Raw genomic sequence first — 16,998 nt, forward strand, 5'->3', positions numbered from 1 at the left:
GACTCAAGCGGTTATGCATTACATAATCAGCAAAAATAAATGATGCAGGAAAGTGAATAAATTTTTAGTGTCATCGCAATTTGCCATGTTGAAAACGATTTCTCAACTGACTACCGCAGTATCACCTTTTCAAGTATGGCTGAAACGTCAGCCAGTGTGCAGCCTGTACTGTGCGGTTGAATGTTTCGGTGGTTCGTGTAACGATTTATTTCGCGTTATTACGCATCGTGCTAAATGTTCCGCGATTCGGCTGCACAACGCTTCGAGACTGAGGAGTAGTCAGTCAAACGGAAATTGTGTCAGCACATGCAGCGGAGTAGAAAAAGGCGAAATGGCACCAACGCGTGTTATTCTTATGTCGTGTGGCAGTTATAACCCTCCAACCAATATGCACTTGAGAATGTTTGGTACATATATATTATCGTAATCGATACTCAATCTTTACGTAAACAACAAAGGCTTTCACTTATACATAACGCACACCACGAATTTCGTCGTAATCGTTGCCTTTAATCGTCTAAATAGACATCATTTAGATAACATCTTGTAAACAATCGCGATTGATTTGTATCCTCTAACTGAATTATTTCAAATGTAGAAAACGACGCAGATCTTTGTCTTCTAAAAATAAAAATTATCTTCTTTCCTGTGTTTTCTATGTCATCCTTGGCAGTTTAATTTAACACAGTTTGTCCTCAAGATGTAAAAAGAGAGTTAGGTTAACTTTTTATGAAATACTTGCAGAAATTGCCAGAGATCACCTCCATCGAATGGGAACGCATATTGTGGTTGGCGGTGTTATATCTCCAGTACATGATGCATATGCTAAAAAAGAATTGGCAAGCGCAACTCATAGATGTGCTATGTTAAAATTGGCCTTACAAAATAGTGATTGGATTCGATTGAGCACTTGGGAGACCAGGCAAAATGGATGGACGAAAACTAGAATTAGTTTACAGCATCACCAAAATTTGTTAAACTCTGTTATATTTGATCCTAATACTTTGAATCATATATCCAGTGAAGATTTGGAATGGATACCTGAAAATGTGAAAAATAGTTCTGATCGTACTCCAATTCAAATTAAATTGCTCTGTGGTGCTGATTTATTAGAAAGTTTTGGAACATATGATCTTTGGGCTGAAGAAGATGTAAGTTTCTATAATTATATTATTGTATTATACTTTTTTATTTATATATTCAAATCATGGTGTGCTTATTCACAGATTGATGCGATTGTTGGTGAACATGGTCTTGTAGTTATTACCAGAGAGGGATCTAATCCCAACAAATTTATTTATGACTCAGATATTCTCTCCAGGCATATGGTAAATAATTATTGAACAGTTACTATTATAGAGTCTATTTGTCTCATAGGCTTTGTGCGTTTCTAAATTATGTGCTTATTTTCTGTGTAGCACAATATATACATAGTAACTGAATGGATTCCAAATGAAGTTAGCTCAACTAGAATACGGAGGGCACTAAAGCGGGGCGAGAGTGTCAGGTATCTCCTACAAGATGCTGTGATTGATTATGTCTATAAACATGGGATTTACGATGCGAAGACATCAGCGTCCACAATGTGAGTCTGACATAATTTAACAGAAATGGTAGTTCAAATAAATAGTAACAGTTTAATAGCATATCTTCCAGTAGATATACACAAGACTTTATTTTTACATATTTTGAATGAGAAGTGTATATATATTTTTATAGCACTCATATTCCACGTAGTTGGTGAGTTTAGAGTATGTAAAGCTATTATGCAAAATGATATGAACTGTATATTTTCTGATTAAAGATTAACCCTTTTAGTACTCAATAATATTGGTATATCAATGCTAAGAACATTTTATAACGTATATATCTATTTTTGAACGTTGTTCAGAACTTGTGTGAATATTGTATTATAGTGATGAAAAAACTTATTAACAGTTATATGTACTTGTATACTTTTGTAAATAATTAAATATTTTAAGAAATAGAATAAAGTAGTAGAAAATGTATGTACTATTTCCTAAATATACATTCCAAACAATAACCTATATCAGATAAGGTTATTAAAAATTAAATAATTTATTTCATGGATCACTATAGCTTAGTACTTAAAATAATATTTTTTAGTGTACTTCTATGACTAATAACGTTACAGTGTGACTTGTTCAAATTTTAATAAACATTTAGATTATACATTTTATAGTGTATAAGAATTTATTGAATGTTAAAAGGGTTAAAATTCTATAGAACTATTATATGATGATAGATAATAGTCTAGTCTAAGAGTCTTCCATGTTATGTAAATTGAGTCTCAAGAATCAATTTTTCACTGTTGTAATTATAAATAAATTTTAGCAATCACGTTATTTTATATTCCTTACACTGCATTAAGCTTCTGAAGTAGTTACAAGAAGGTGTCTCTATTTAAAGCAGTATTTATTATTCTCCAGGATTTATATAAACACATATAAAACAAAAATATTAAATCCTTTTTTTCATTGTTCTCAATGTACATTTAACTATAGCGCAATATGCATTCTCTAACTTTCACATAAAACTATAAAACAGAAAATAACATTGAAAATGCGTTTCAAAATTCAAACTCAAAAATGGACACGCCCTCTTGATCTACTATCGCAATAAAGATACCGATTCACGGATGAAGGTGCAAATACCCTGTATTCCTAAATTCGACACAAAATATACATACGAAATACTTTATTAATTTTTCTACAGTGAACCATTAATTAGTCCTTTGAATCTCGAAACCGCCGAAACCATCATCAAATCGAAGAAAAATTTCGTATTAAGGCCTTTGTGCATGAATCGGATTCACAGTGCACCCAGAAAACCTACTCAGTACCATATAAAACATAGTGTCTTGTTTTTCACGCTGCCAATCTCCTTGGACACTGAAGTAAGTTGGAACTGACCTCGCCGAACGCGAATAATTACTTGACCATTGATTCCAAGTATCAAAGCACGTTTCTTACGCCGTCGCCTAGCGACGTAACCATGGAATCCCCGAGTCCGATCGAAATAATATCCATCGACGTGCCGGACACGGTACTGCGTAAGAATATCCAGAACGCGGGCGGCACGGGCTCCCGTCACGGGGGCCTCGAAGAGGCCCGCGAAAAGTTCATAAACGCCCTAGTCGCGGAGAACGGTAACGGCAAGCACTTAACCACCGCGAAGGCCGCGTACCCGGGTCTCGCAAAACAGATCATCGCCACCGAAACCGGCGAGTCGCAGATCCTCGACGAGGTAGGTTTCGTTGACGATGATAGGAGAGGCAGGAAGAGGGTCGTTAGAGTCCAGCCACGGTCCAGTCAGGTAGAACAGGCGTCCCCGAGCGTCGCCACCTCGTCGAATAACGAGGACGCCGCGGTACAGGTCCCCAAAAGCCAAAGCGTCGAGCCTAGGGATCTCTTAGACGAGAATAAAACCCGAACGGCGCCCGAAGGCGACACACTGGGATTAACCGACGGCAAACCGGCCGATCGTAAATCTTCGGTGTCGTCTTCGGGCGTCCCCGTATCAGTAGATAACAGCGGTCGTCACGAGTGCGCTTTGTCAGACTTCAGCGTAGACAAAGAGGATTACAGACTCACGCGGTATGGCTTAGATGCCGCGCTGGATGACGAGGCGCACGAGCAGAGTGAGGATCCTGCCATGGGTGAGCAGCCTGATCGTCAGGAAGGTGTCGAGTTCGGAGAAAATTTCCCAAACGATAGCGCGAGATGTTCCAATACCCAGGTCCTGGTCCTTGTTAGCGCCATGATCCACAATCCCTTCGAGAAAGAGGGCGCGGCAACTTTGATCTTGGAAGAGAACGGGGTTCACAGTAAAGGGGAGATTACGATATTCAAGGGTGAGTCCGATGGGAGTATCGATAAGGTTTTATTGGTACAGTCGCCTGTGCCGTCCTCGATCAGCGACGAGAGTACGGTTAAGATTCAGGAAATCGTTGACGATCCTTCGGAGCCCTTGGAATCGAAACCGGAGGGTCAAATAGGTTCGGATGAGACGTCCAACAAGCGGGACGTGAACCTCGAAATCGATGGTAAGTATCTGAAGTCTGTGGTGAACTCTCGTAAGAGTCCTAGGAAGACGAAGAACGGTCAGATGCGATTACACAGTGAGGATGCAGAGAAGCAAATGAAGGATGACAATGAGACAGAAAAGAAGAACACTGATTCGTATACGCAGTCCGAAGAAACCGTCTACCAAACGTTGTCGGAGACTTCTTCGAAGATTTCTTCAAAGATAAAGAGTCCCAGGAAAGAAGGAAAGTCGTCTCGATCCCAGAAATCGAGCAGCACTTCTAAGACTTACGAGTCTGCGATCAGTGACGAGAGATCGAAGAAGGATTCATCGATGACTCAATATTACACGCCGTTGAAAGGGAGCTTGGACTCCGTGATCGTCACCAGCGATTCGAGAACAGTCTCTAGGCGGCGAGTAAAGGCCAACGAGACTTTTTCAAAGAAATCTAAGAGCTACGAGTCGATCAAAAAGATTCAAGAAGTGTGCTACGAAGATTCCAAAGCTGACAGCACGTCCCAGCTAATCACGGCCAATGAACTGGACATGCAAACCGATGAGTTTTGCTCGGTTTGCTGTTACGTAAATGAGATGTCTTTGAGGACGGAAGAGGGCATCGCTAGTCCCAATCAAGACAATTTCTATACACTGCAGTCGAACTGCAGTTCTCTTGCGGACGAGGACTCTACGGAGTGCGATATCTGCAGCTCCTGGAACCTCCAAGAGTCCACTGATGTCTTGGACAGAAGGCTTCCTGCAAATGAATGTGATCAGCTCTGTGAGGTCTGCGAAATCTGCGGCGAAATATGCACAACTTACAATCCTGATCAAGAAGTCTTCCCTTCGAGAGATCCTAGAGATCACAGTCGGATAATCGAGTCTTCCTCGAGAAGTCTTCCTAAGAACAGCTCCAGAATCGACAACACTATCACCGATGTGACTTTGGATGAGGACAGCTTTGAGATCGAGAACTGTGGCCTACAAAGCGGTCCCGAGTCTTCAGAGACATTGGCTCACGACAAGAAACACCTGTCGTCCTTCACTTTGTCCGAGGCAGGTGTAGTCAAGAAGAAGTCGAGAGACATGTACTTCATCCCCAAAGACGAGATCGAGATCCTGTCGAGCGGCGGCAGGCGGATCAATCGTAAGGCTTCGCTGATCAAGAAGAAGCCCGAGGATCCAACAAACGCGTCCCAGGATAAAAGACTTTATTCGTCGGTGGACAATCTTCAACTAGCCAAAGTATCTTCTAGGAGTAACGACAAGGTTCTTAGGCCTAAGAACAGCAAGCTGATCGGTTCAGCGGACAATATTCGGACCTCGAAGAGTTCTAGGAGATGCAAATCGTTGCAGAGGTCCGCTGATAACGTGAGGTACGTGGATTCGTCTACGGATAATTTGGATTCCCTGGTAGAGAGTCTGGATAAGGAAGAAGAGAATCAGGGTACTGTCGATTGGACGGACAAGCCGAAAATCAGGGACAACGAAACGGTGAAGATGATCCTGACGAAGCATGGTATTAAGATAATCAGTGAGAAGGAGACCGCTCTGTAATCGAGGGACGGAGGAATAGTCGGATGCAATGAGAAATGTTGTTTTGTCGGAGGAAACCGCTCACATTAGTTCGAACAGAGTAAAATATACGTGACACAAATTAGCTGGAACTCTCGTTTAGGTAAAATTTGCAAACTTTAGCCTCTTGTGATGACCGGTACCTATCGCCTTCAAATGATACAAGATTTTTCACGTATAATTAGACTAGCTAACGAATACGTATATTATCGACACGTTCGGCTCAGAGGAACTGGTTCTTATCGAGCGACGAGAATGCCACGTTACAATTAATCCTGCTCATAGATTCTACTTAATTGAACCGTGAGAGGTCGACGTCTGAGATTTTTCTTATGTCGTGTTTCTGTGCGGGGGATGTTTATATTATCGTGGTGTTTTTATTCTTTCATTATTTATTTGTTTCTTTATTGTACGGACGTTTGTTGTATGTAGCATAATAGGTATTCTATGATTCATTGGAACACTATTGTGTTATATTATAAGTAATGTTGATTAATTTTAAGAACATTTTTTATTATCTTATAACAAGTGGTATCTTGTAAATAATGTTGATTAATTTTAAGAACATTTTTTTAGAGTCATATACATATTTCTTATGACCCTTACAAATTTTGCCATTTTAATTCTGAAATTACATATTTCTATAATCTACAAAATAACAGCTCGCATTACTTTTATTTTAAAGGGATGTTTCAGTATCATTACTTCTTCCTGAATTATGTATTAAACAGTATTCTTCGAATACTCATTTATTCTCCCAACAATTTTAACACTAAAAAACGTTATAGAGCGACTGACGCAATTTCATTTTAGAAATTAAAAATGATAAAAGAGACCAATTTCGTGCGAACAAAATTTAGGTAGAATGTAAAAACATTTTACCTATTTAATTTATTTAACCTATTTTTATTTCGAAGAAAAAGCAAAGAGAAAGTTTAATTTTATATTTTCAATCTATACATTTCCCGGAGGAATTTATCATTTATTCTGTACCTTTCATTTAACTTATTATTTCTAGCATTCACAATCACAATCTCGCGTAATCCAGTACAAGCTCAAAAAATTCCAGATAGAATCCTAAAACGAGATTCCATCTCAGAACGCGACCTCTCGGGGATTGAGATCGCGTTTCACGCGACGAGGAGAGAAACGGGAATCTCGAAGCGTAATTATTATGCCGCACGTTGATCGTCGTAAATAGGAAGAGTTCTAATTATAATATGCATACAGGAACACAGGCCTTTGTAAAACTCCTTTTAGAAAGCGCAAGAAGAGAACGAATATTATATATAAATATATATATCGCGTTAACGAGTAACGAATTAATTTAAGAGCCGCCACTGTTCAACCGTAATTAACCGATTAAAATCGTTGACGCGTGCGTTGGAAAGAAAGATTTCGAAGCTTCACGATAGGTATCAAAATGGTACCCGTTAGAAGACACGCAGAGCGTTCTTCGCTTCGAATTCTTTGCAACTCACGGGCACAGGGGGCGGTACATTATCGAGACAATCCTAATAACGTGTCAATACTAAGGAAGATCGTTTCAATTAAATATATTCTACGTACTATGTAAGCGATATACGACGGGCTGCGGTACATCGATCAAAGAAGCCGTTCCGCCAACGCGTCCGTTAATTTCGATGTTGCGACCAAGTATGATCTGCCCAAAGTAACTTTCATTCGAGACGTGCCAATTGTTTTTTACACTTTTACAGACCGTGTTTTTTACATCTGTCGTGTGCCACGGCAGTATAGCTTTTCAAATCGTTGACACTTTCGTGCGTTAAGGAAATCGGAAACGATTCTTTAATTTGCATCACTTTCACACGGCGAAGCGTCTCGGGCCGTAGACTTTTTTAGAGAGCTGACGGGGAGAAGGCGCGGAAACGACATTCACCGATTCGATCCACTTTTTTTCTCGTTTGGGAATTTGAAACGAGCGCGAAAGGATACGTGCGTGAGCGTTTGTAGGTAGAGACGAATTTGGATTATTTCACTGTTCGAGGATTTTGATTATTTAAAGTGAATAATTTATAATATGTCGGTATAACGACGATAGATTCGGGGTAGTGGGCGTGGATTAAGGGTTTAATAGATGGGGTCAGGTTGAATAGACGCTTGAGTAGTCGCTTAAAGACAAGAAACCACTCTGATTTGATATGCTTATAAAAATATTTCACCTATTATTTCGGAAGAATTGAATATGTATAAGGTATGCACATATCACTGAAGTACAAAAAACATTTTCATTCCATCATCAATTGAATTACAATGTTTGCTCAATAAAAATTTCTCTCATCCTTCGAGTTTGAAATTCGAATTTTACTGTCGGTTACCTCCGATTCTGAAGACTATATAAGTTCGTGGATTGGTTACAAATGTTCAGTAATCGCTGCAATTGATTTGCCGGAAACGTTGGAACACCTTGTCGATGGAAATTTACAAAAGCAATGAGTAAACGAAAGAAAAGGAAGGAATTTGATTTGTCTTGTCGATTTCTTTCTGATGGTTCCTTTTTTCGCTACAAACGCTCCAGCGCCTGTTCCCTTCGTTTTAGACTCGCCGAAAGGGACGAATCGATCGAAATTGTTGTCGCCGCGGCCTCTTCCTGTAAGTATGGCAGTTTGATCAAGTCTGTCTTTCCTTTTATATATCCTGTTTGCACGGTGTCATGCGCTTGAGAAATCCCTACGGCGGTTATTGTTCTCACGGCCGAGCCTCGAATGCATCCAGCTGCGATGAGACCGTTCGCTGTTCGTGGAACGAGACTCCGCATTACTTACCGAAATCTCCGTGTATGCTGTTTTGTTTTAACTCTTTTTCATACACGATACTTGTACTTACCTTGAACACCTCGGCTGAACCCCGTTTCGGAACCGTCTTACGCTTAGGTGCAAATGGAATTGAGAAATTGTTGTTTTTTCGATTTTGTGGCTGAGCTTCTTAGGCGTAACCTCTGTTCTAGTGCCTAATTTTCCATTGTTTCTGCGGGGAATGAGACGTTCGAGGAGCATCGTGTGTCACTGGGAATGATTTTGTTGAGAGAGAACGATTCTTTTCAGTTCCGGGAAAACTCTCCCCTTTACGTTGTTACGATATCTCCCCTTACCACCAACCCCTGTTTTTGTTGGTATTGGTATTTACGCAAATCTTATTTATTCACCCCTAAAACAAACTCTGTCCGCTGTTCTTTGTCATTGTATAGTGACGTAGATAGACGAAGGTGGCGAGTAAATGCTCAAGCTGACGATATTCTACACTTAACCCTTTGGGGACGCCGTTCTGTTTAACCCGTTGGACGCCATTTTGGAACTCTCGCGTGCCACTCTCGTGTTGTTCTTTTCTGCGTGAATATTCGGTTGATTTCGTGTGAAACAAAATTGTCTTCCCTATAGTGAACTATTTTTTGAACATCGTCCTATTTTGAATTATAATCGATAAATGCGAAGTATCTCCTTATGGGATAAGACGGGTGTTTAATAAAAATATATTTAATAAATTTGATAAAAATTCTTTTTCATAGATTTGTACGAAGTATGTATGTTATTTTTCCGTTCGGAAATTGAGAATTGAAGTATTAGAGATACAAGACAGTCGCCGATGATAGAGAGTATGGCAACCTGGAGGTATCCCGGCCTTCGACCGCAAAGGGTTAATTAACAAAGTGCTTCCTGAGTGCGACTGAAACGGCCTTAGGCCGCCCTTGTATCTTTTTCAACCAACTCCGCTTCTTTTTCTACTCCTGTATCTCCGTTACTTTGTGTCTCTATTTTAAATTATTTCGCGGGACATGTGTAATGTGTTTGGCCATCGCGACTTCTATCATGCACTCGGTACGGCCGAGAAGAATTAGCCAAAGTATTCTTTGAAACAATTGCAAAATTCACGAAGGAAAATATTCCTAAGAATCCTCTGTTATTTTAAAACTTCAAGGAAATGAGGGAAACGGATACGCAATAAGGTTTGGACTTACTTAAGGAAATTGGAATTAAATTGAAAAGTAATATTGTATTCAGATATACTGAAATGGGAATCGGCGCTCTAGTTTTTTTAAAGACGATTTTAATCAAATAAATTTCTGAACAAAATTTCCTGGTAAAAGAAGTTCGAAGTAAAAGTATTTTCCAAGATTTAATTATTTTCTTGTTGCAAAATGAAGAATGAATGAAGATGGTAGAAGTCTATAACTAACCAAGTTCAATTTCTGATTATCAATGTTTCAAAAACATAAACCTAGTAATTTCCCTTGATCTCTTAGGTCTGCGACTAACATGAAATTTTACATAAAACGTTCGAGTGGACAAAGAATTTAACAGTTTAGCAAAAGAGTCTCGAAGATATCAATTTAGCAGCAAACAGTATCAATTCTCCTCGACGTTTACTTCAAAAATTAACCTAATATTAATCAAATAACTAAATCAACCCTGCAAAGATTCTCCGAGGTTAAGGCACGCAAGGTATTCATCAGTAAAAATAGATAACCTTAAAAAATAAGCAAAAGTAGTATATAATCGAAATGGCACGAGTATTATCAATCCAAAGTGAAGATTATATACTGGCCCAGATCTTGTACCCAATGTTAATCGTCAGAAGAAGAAGACAGATTGACGTTCCCAAGGGAATGAAACAATGAAAAGAAAGAATGATTCGAAAAGAAAAGTGAGAAGGAAAAATAAATTCGATGGCATAATAGAAGTCGATGTGTGGTTCGGTTCTGATGGAGCATGTGATATGTGTTTTCCAGGGTACAGCAAAACCTGCATGCCTACTGTAAGACAGATAGTTGACTGTCTCGTTGCTGCTCGACCCATGCCAATCCGATGCGGCCCCTGCCTTACTGCTAAACGTTCTAATACTGCTACTAACAATCGCGATAGTAACGCCGCCAGCCGCGTTAGCAGCACGGCTAACAGCAACAACATCAACAGCTACATCAACAACAACAAGAACGTACACGCCTACGAGAATATCCAAAGCTTTAGTATCCGCGAGAAACGGCTGATTAACCGTGCAACCAGCCGCGACTAGGATTTACTAGTTTCGCAGCAGTGCTCGGGGGAATACCTGAAACCGGTTCTTTCGAAATTTCTTTTAATCCCGCCGAACGGCGGCGACGGCTGAAGGAGCAGCGTTCATTTCGGCCAGGAAGTTCCTCGGCTTAATCGTGATTTATTAAAAGAAAATTAATCTCCGCGCTTACGACAGTTTTCGCAATTGCCCGTCAAAGATAGTTTATTATTGTTTATTATATTGTATTATAATTATATATGATTATATATTTATTATATTGTGATAGTTTATTATTATTGATAGTTTTCTGTGAGAAAAAGAGAGTCCTTTGTTCGTTGTAAATCTTCATTTACTTTATAATTTAATTGTTTGTAATAGGAAAATGGTACTTCATTTTAAATTGAAAGGAAAGAAGAATAGTCATGTTTCTTATATTCGGTTTTATTTTTGTTTGACACTATGAGACTGCGAATTTTCTGGAAGATCGTATTAATGTGAATGTGGTATTTTTAATAATTGTAGAGTAAGTCAAGATTAAGCCTAAACTTCTGTGTTTTTGTTATGAAGTACAGGAGGGGGTGGGGGGAAATCAAATTTATGAGGTATTTGATGATGTTAGCCGAAGTAGGGTGATTTAATGTAAATTTACTTGATTTATTTGAGTCGGCAGTGAAGGCAGGGTTTATTTAAGTTTCTGATTATTTTCATTCTATATTTGCATAGAGATTGTTTCACGGCTTTAATCATGATACAATCTATTTTCCTTTAACAGTTTTATTTAATTTCAAATTTTAGGAGAAAATAAATTGTTATGAATGATTGTTTTTGTATTGTTTAATTAAAATGTATTTACATTATAATTTAAACGATAGTTTATTTAGATCATATTATTGTAAATTGTAATAATTCTTATTTATATATTTTATTATAAATATGAAATACAAATATTTATTTATGTATGTTACTACTATTATTTAGTTTAATATAGGTTTATTTAAACTTGTGATAAAGTTTCAATTTTTTGGACTGATTAGATTGAAGTTCTATAGAACGTGTTTGTTTATAACAAAGAGAGATATATGTGTCAATGCTTAATACGTAAATGCGTAGGTTGCTTAGTGTCTCTAAACATTTTAGGGATTCTAATAACAAGTATAGGCTAATGCATTGTAATTTTAAAGCATCAACATGTACCTGGCTTATGGAGAGCTGACAATATTATTCTTGAAATCTCTATTTTCTTGGAGCGTTTTTTCCTCATGGGGATTGCCACCATAAGAAACATAATCAAATTTTATAAGATTGAAGACGAGAGAAAAAATGAAGAATATTTGCAAAAAAAAAAGAAATAAAAAATGTGCTTGATCATTGTGTGGTGTAATCACTTTACAGCTTTTACATATTTAATGCTTTATGTGTTTCAGAAGAATATTCTCGTAAATTAATGAAATAGTAATCGTTAGTAATGCTTTTCTTATAAACAACATGTCATTCAGTATTCATATCGTTTATAACATTTTCAATACTATTTCTATTGACACAGTAATATTCTACTTCTTTTTACAATAATAATTCTCCCCAGCACTGCTTCTTTTACAAGGAGACATCCTATTTTTTTTATACAAATACAGTATGAGTCTCCTAACGTTAAAATCTAAAACATTTTGATAAATTGTTAAGATTGCGAAGAAAGTTTATGGCTACAATTAAGTTCTCGCGAAATATTAAGGCTTTTAATTAGTTGGTTACATTTCAATTGTATGCAAAAGTGTTGGCCACAATTCCATTAATGTCACTGTACACTTTTTACAAAAATTAGTATAGATTTTGCTTAATTTTTCTATTTGTGATATTTTCTGTATTGTTAACAGTGATGAAAGATAATTTTCACTTTAACGTTAGTTAACTTACTGTACTCAAAAGCTTGTCGGACACCACCTAGTTCATTATTCAAAGGAATTCTGATGTCTGGCACGTGACTACTTATTACTCTATTTTTACTATATGGGAAACACGCAAACCTGAGCTAGATTCGAATGTACCTGTTTATCAGATGCAAAGCAAAATTGCTTCTATAAATTATAAATACAGCATTTCAGTTTCATTTCGAAGGGTGAGCTATATAACTTGATTGCCTTGAGTCACTTTGTCGGATTAATATTGAACGAATGCTTACGTGTTTTTCGGAAGTTAAAATTAATTTCCTCGCGTAAGTCTTTACATATACTTTATACATTAAACCTTATTCAATATCTAACATAATTATTGTTTACTTAAGCATTTCAAAATTAATTGCTAGATATTCTCAATTTCTATTTTTAAAAGTTTAGTTTTACTCTTGAATAAGTGGAACGCTAAGTTTCAATGCTAACAAAATTATAAATATTTTCGTTTTCTATTTTTCGAAATTTAATTTTAGTCTTGAACAAGTGGAACAATATTTTAATTACTGATTCGTGGCCTAGATTTCCTGCTAAATTTTCGTATTCTATATCCTTTTGTATTTTTATATACCTTATTTAATAATCTTTTTATAGATTTTCCTCGTAACCCGTATTATAAAGTATTTAAAACAACTATGAGCAGAGAATTTATTAAAGCTACATGTAATTCAAAAATACAAAAATAGAATCTGTCTAAAAACATAAGATAGCAAAAATGCACAACAATTTCGTGTTATATAATTTTAATAAATAATCATTTCTATATAGTTTCTGATGTTTGAGATATATATGTACCAAGTATATACTTTGGAAAAGTGTGTGTTACCAATTCGATGTATACAGATATTTTATACAATAAATATTGTAGGAGTTACTCGAGCTGATGAAGTTATGCAAGCCGCCATACACGTTAAATAGAACGTATCTGGACCGTTTAAATCGATATTTAAGGAAATAGTAATTAAGTGCTTGTTATGATTGATAAGATGTTGAAACTTTCGATTTCTGGCGATTGTTTTTTTGTTCCTCTAGAGAATTAATACTACTTTATTCCGTTGCGTGCCGTATCTGCTGTACAATTTTGCAATAACCCGGTATTGCAGTCCTAGTTGCAGCGTGTGTTGCGTAGAATCTCTCGCGGTGTATAATTTCGGTAATGATTCAGCGATAATCCAACGGAAATTGTGTTTGCTTTGATATTCATTCCAGCGAAATGTAATTTTATTTCGGTCAATGATCATAGGGATCGAAGGATTGAATACGAAATCGTGCTTCGAATATTGTTCGCTTGACAATTCGCGAATGATAAACGTATCATTAATTTAATCAATATTTTAGACGATTGGATTATATTAATTCTAAGTTCTCGAATTTTAACTATTTCTTTCCGACAAATACAAAATGTTATTTTGACTGTACTTCGGTTGGTTATCCATAACTTTGAAATTGTTAATTGAATTTGTTGGTACCCGATTGAGCATTCAAAAGAAGAATTTATAGAAGATAAATGTTTATTCGTATACTGTGGATGTTTATGACTTGTATCTTTGTAGCAAATTTTTTTATTGTACATTTCAATTGTGAATAGAGTCCTCTCGAGAAGAAATTTGTATGATGGTCATTTAAATGATAAGAAAGAATTATGAATACATGCATAAATGGATGAAAGAATTGAAAAAAAATTAGTTATCTGAAGAAAGATATGAAAATTCACAATTTTCAATGATATATATTCCAAGAGCCGTTAATTTCTCGAGGCGAGAATGTATGAAATTAAAACCAAATAGCTTTATTCACCGGCTGAGGTTTTTGTTTCAGAGTGTTTCAAATGTTTGCGTGTGCTGTAAGGTCATAAAATCTGCTACCTACGCATAAATTGAATAAAGAATTTTTTGCAATGCTGATTTAATGTATACTCAGGCTAGCAAGGAGACCGAGATAAGTATTTTTCAAATGAATGATACATAAAGAAGGAACATTCGTGATAAATATTCTTTGACAGATAGTGTCGCGATACATGATCTGAAAACCAACTTGTTTTAAATATCTTTCTTACAAAAAGACGATTCATAGTTTAAGGATATTGTGCATTTTATAGCTTCTCAAATTTGAAACTTCAAACATTACAATTAGATTAAAAAAAGTTCCGCTCATCTTAATTGTTAAAAATAAAAGTATAGGAGAAACAATAATTGAAGTAATTCAAGTATACACATAATTTTCATTTTTATTTAATGAGTTATTATATATTCAGTTTCCTAAATTAAAAAACGGTTACTATCGCATTGAATCATAAATAATACACTTTTCGTATACTTACTTTATTCAAAAAAATTAAAATAAGCAAAACATTCTTCAATGTAATTACAATGTAAAGAAATATAACCTACATATAATAAGAAATAATATATTTCAGATTGAAGAACGTTTTGCTTATCTTAACTTTTAAAAATAAAACAAATATGAAAGAATCTCAATATTTATGGGATAACCCAATATTTCCTCTCTGTTTTTAATCGATCAGTCAATAAAGACACAGTTGTGCATAAACATCCACAACGCAAACATAAGTTATAAACGGCAGTGTGTGTACGTTTCGTGGATTGGGCGCATTTGCGTTTAGAGTAGACTCCAAACAAACCGGTTGCAGCTGTAATTTAACGTTTCGTAGTTCGCGAATACGTGACGAGGGATAGGATACTATAAAACCGAATCAAAAAGAAAAAAACGAGCGAGAGAGAAAAAGCAGAAAAAAAGATGAAGCAATACATATTTTGTATACGTTTGGAAAATGGTGAGGATAGCGAGAGTGTGATCGAGAGTGTGCGCTCCGTTCGATGCTCAGAAAGCGTAAAGAATTCAGCGTACTTCGCGGTGTGCCCGGCGCACTTGAGTATTTTTTTAACGCGATTTCGTCTTACCTGTAACCGACGATTATTTGCAAACATCGGTTTAAATGCATTAGCGTATAAGGAGCTGCTTATTAAAACGATTACGCCCGTTTCGTTCGGATTATAATTCACGATCTATTAACTCTTTGCATTCCGAGCGTTCCGAAGTTCGTCGAACTTCTGCAACCTGAATAGCTGAAGTAATTAGGGGGTTTAAACATTTGTAAATTTGAATTTCAAAAGTTTCAGGCTTGATAGATGTATCGGTACATTAATATTATCTGGCAGATTTATCATTGTCGTGCATAACTAATGAGAACTGTTACGTTACCGTCTTATCGTATATTAAAATCATTCGAACACTTTTTCCTGTACGTAACATTTCCAGTTTGTTTTTTTGTACAAAATAACTGGTTTTAGTGTTAACTGTATTATTAGTAAGGTATTTACGTATTGTATGGATCACCTTTGTTTCTTACCTGAAAGGTTAGTCGTCTGTATTAGGTCAGGTTAGTATTTATTTAATATTGTAATATTTTATTTTACTATGTTCAATATTGTAATATATTATTCTGTTATATTTATATTATAATACATTATTATTTTATTATCATTACTATTATTACTAATATTTTATTATCACTAATATTTTATGGCTTAAAAAGAAAATACCATTAATAGTTAATAATTATATTCTTGATTTGTGTATTTCGTCCTAAGGATACTTGTTTCGGTAAAATCATCGATGTTTTCTGCACCAAAATATATCTGTTCATGCTCTCGAAATATTTATGCCAGAGCGCGTTTCTTCTCAGAGCAGAATAATTGGAATGCAAAGGGTAATTTCTGTCTATTACGTTTTCGCTTGACAATAGGATTATGCAATTCCATCCATTGTATCCGATCGAACGTTAGCGATTTGCATAACAGGTGAAGGGTAATTTGGTAGACAGTGATTTATCGCAGTATTGTTTAATTGATTTCGCGTTTTTTCACCTAAGTGCCAGATAATTCTAAGACTCGCATTAATTTCTATCGAGTATCCTTGCGTTGGATTCAAGCGATTATTATAATTAATAACGGCTGCTCGAGCTCAGCTTCTACCTCTTGATTTGATTATTTTCAGTCGCGTTTGCATACTACACGTATACTCCAGGATCGATGGTCGATGTGACGTATCCCATTACGATTATTGATAAACATACTCCAGTCTAAGAACGAGTTACGAAATATTTAAAAGAAAATTTAACGAAAAACCAAAAATCACGTAAAAAAAGGAAACGATGAAACAGAATTGTTCACATAGTTCGCACGTTGTATATGTTTGTATACTATGTTAACCCGATCTAGTGGATGTCGTAAACATGTATACCTGTGGAAGAAAACCATATAAGAGGAGATAAATAAATCAGAAACGAGGAATTATATTTCATCGACGCCAGACATGTGTGACCTCAATTTCCTTCTGTCCTATTTAAATCCGCTGTATCGTCGATTCGTGGAGTGTCATCGATTGCTTTAGACAGTTAGTA

The 16,998-nt window shown here is 36.2% G+C and overlaps 1 protein-coding gene across 5 annotated transcripts in view; it reads left to right on the forward strand.

Annotated features, from left to right (window-relative positions):
• LOC116432296 (nicotinamide mononucleotide adenylyltransferase) overlaps positions 1-16,998 on the forward strand; it is a 98,247-nt gene continuing 81,249 nt past the window's right edge. The window contains exons 1-6 of one of the 5 annotated variants that reach the window (XM_031988928.2): positions 25-407; positions 745-1,151; positions 1,227-1,328; positions 1,419-1,585; positions 2,919-3,267; positions 10,367-10,536. In XM_031988928.2, the coding sequence (XP_031844788.2) occupies positions 86-407; positions 745-1,151; positions 1,227-1,328; positions 1,419-1,585; positions 2,919-3,267; positions 10,367-10,396 (1,377 nt within the window). In that variant the 5' untranslated portion in view covers positions 25-85 and the 3' untranslated portion in view covers positions 10,397-10,536. The other 4 variants (XM_076373457.1, XM_031988926.2, XM_031988929.2 and 1 more) reach the window with 4 other exon arrangements.

The sequence above is a fragment of the Nomia melanderi genome, chromosome 13 (assembly GCF_051020985.1).
Source record: "Nomia melanderi isolate GNS246 chromosome 13, iyNomMela1, whole genome shotgun sequence".
In the NCBI taxonomy this organism is placed as follows: domain Eukaryota; kingdom Metazoa; phylum Arthropoda; class Insecta; order Hymenoptera; family Halictidae; genus Nomia; species Nomia melanderi.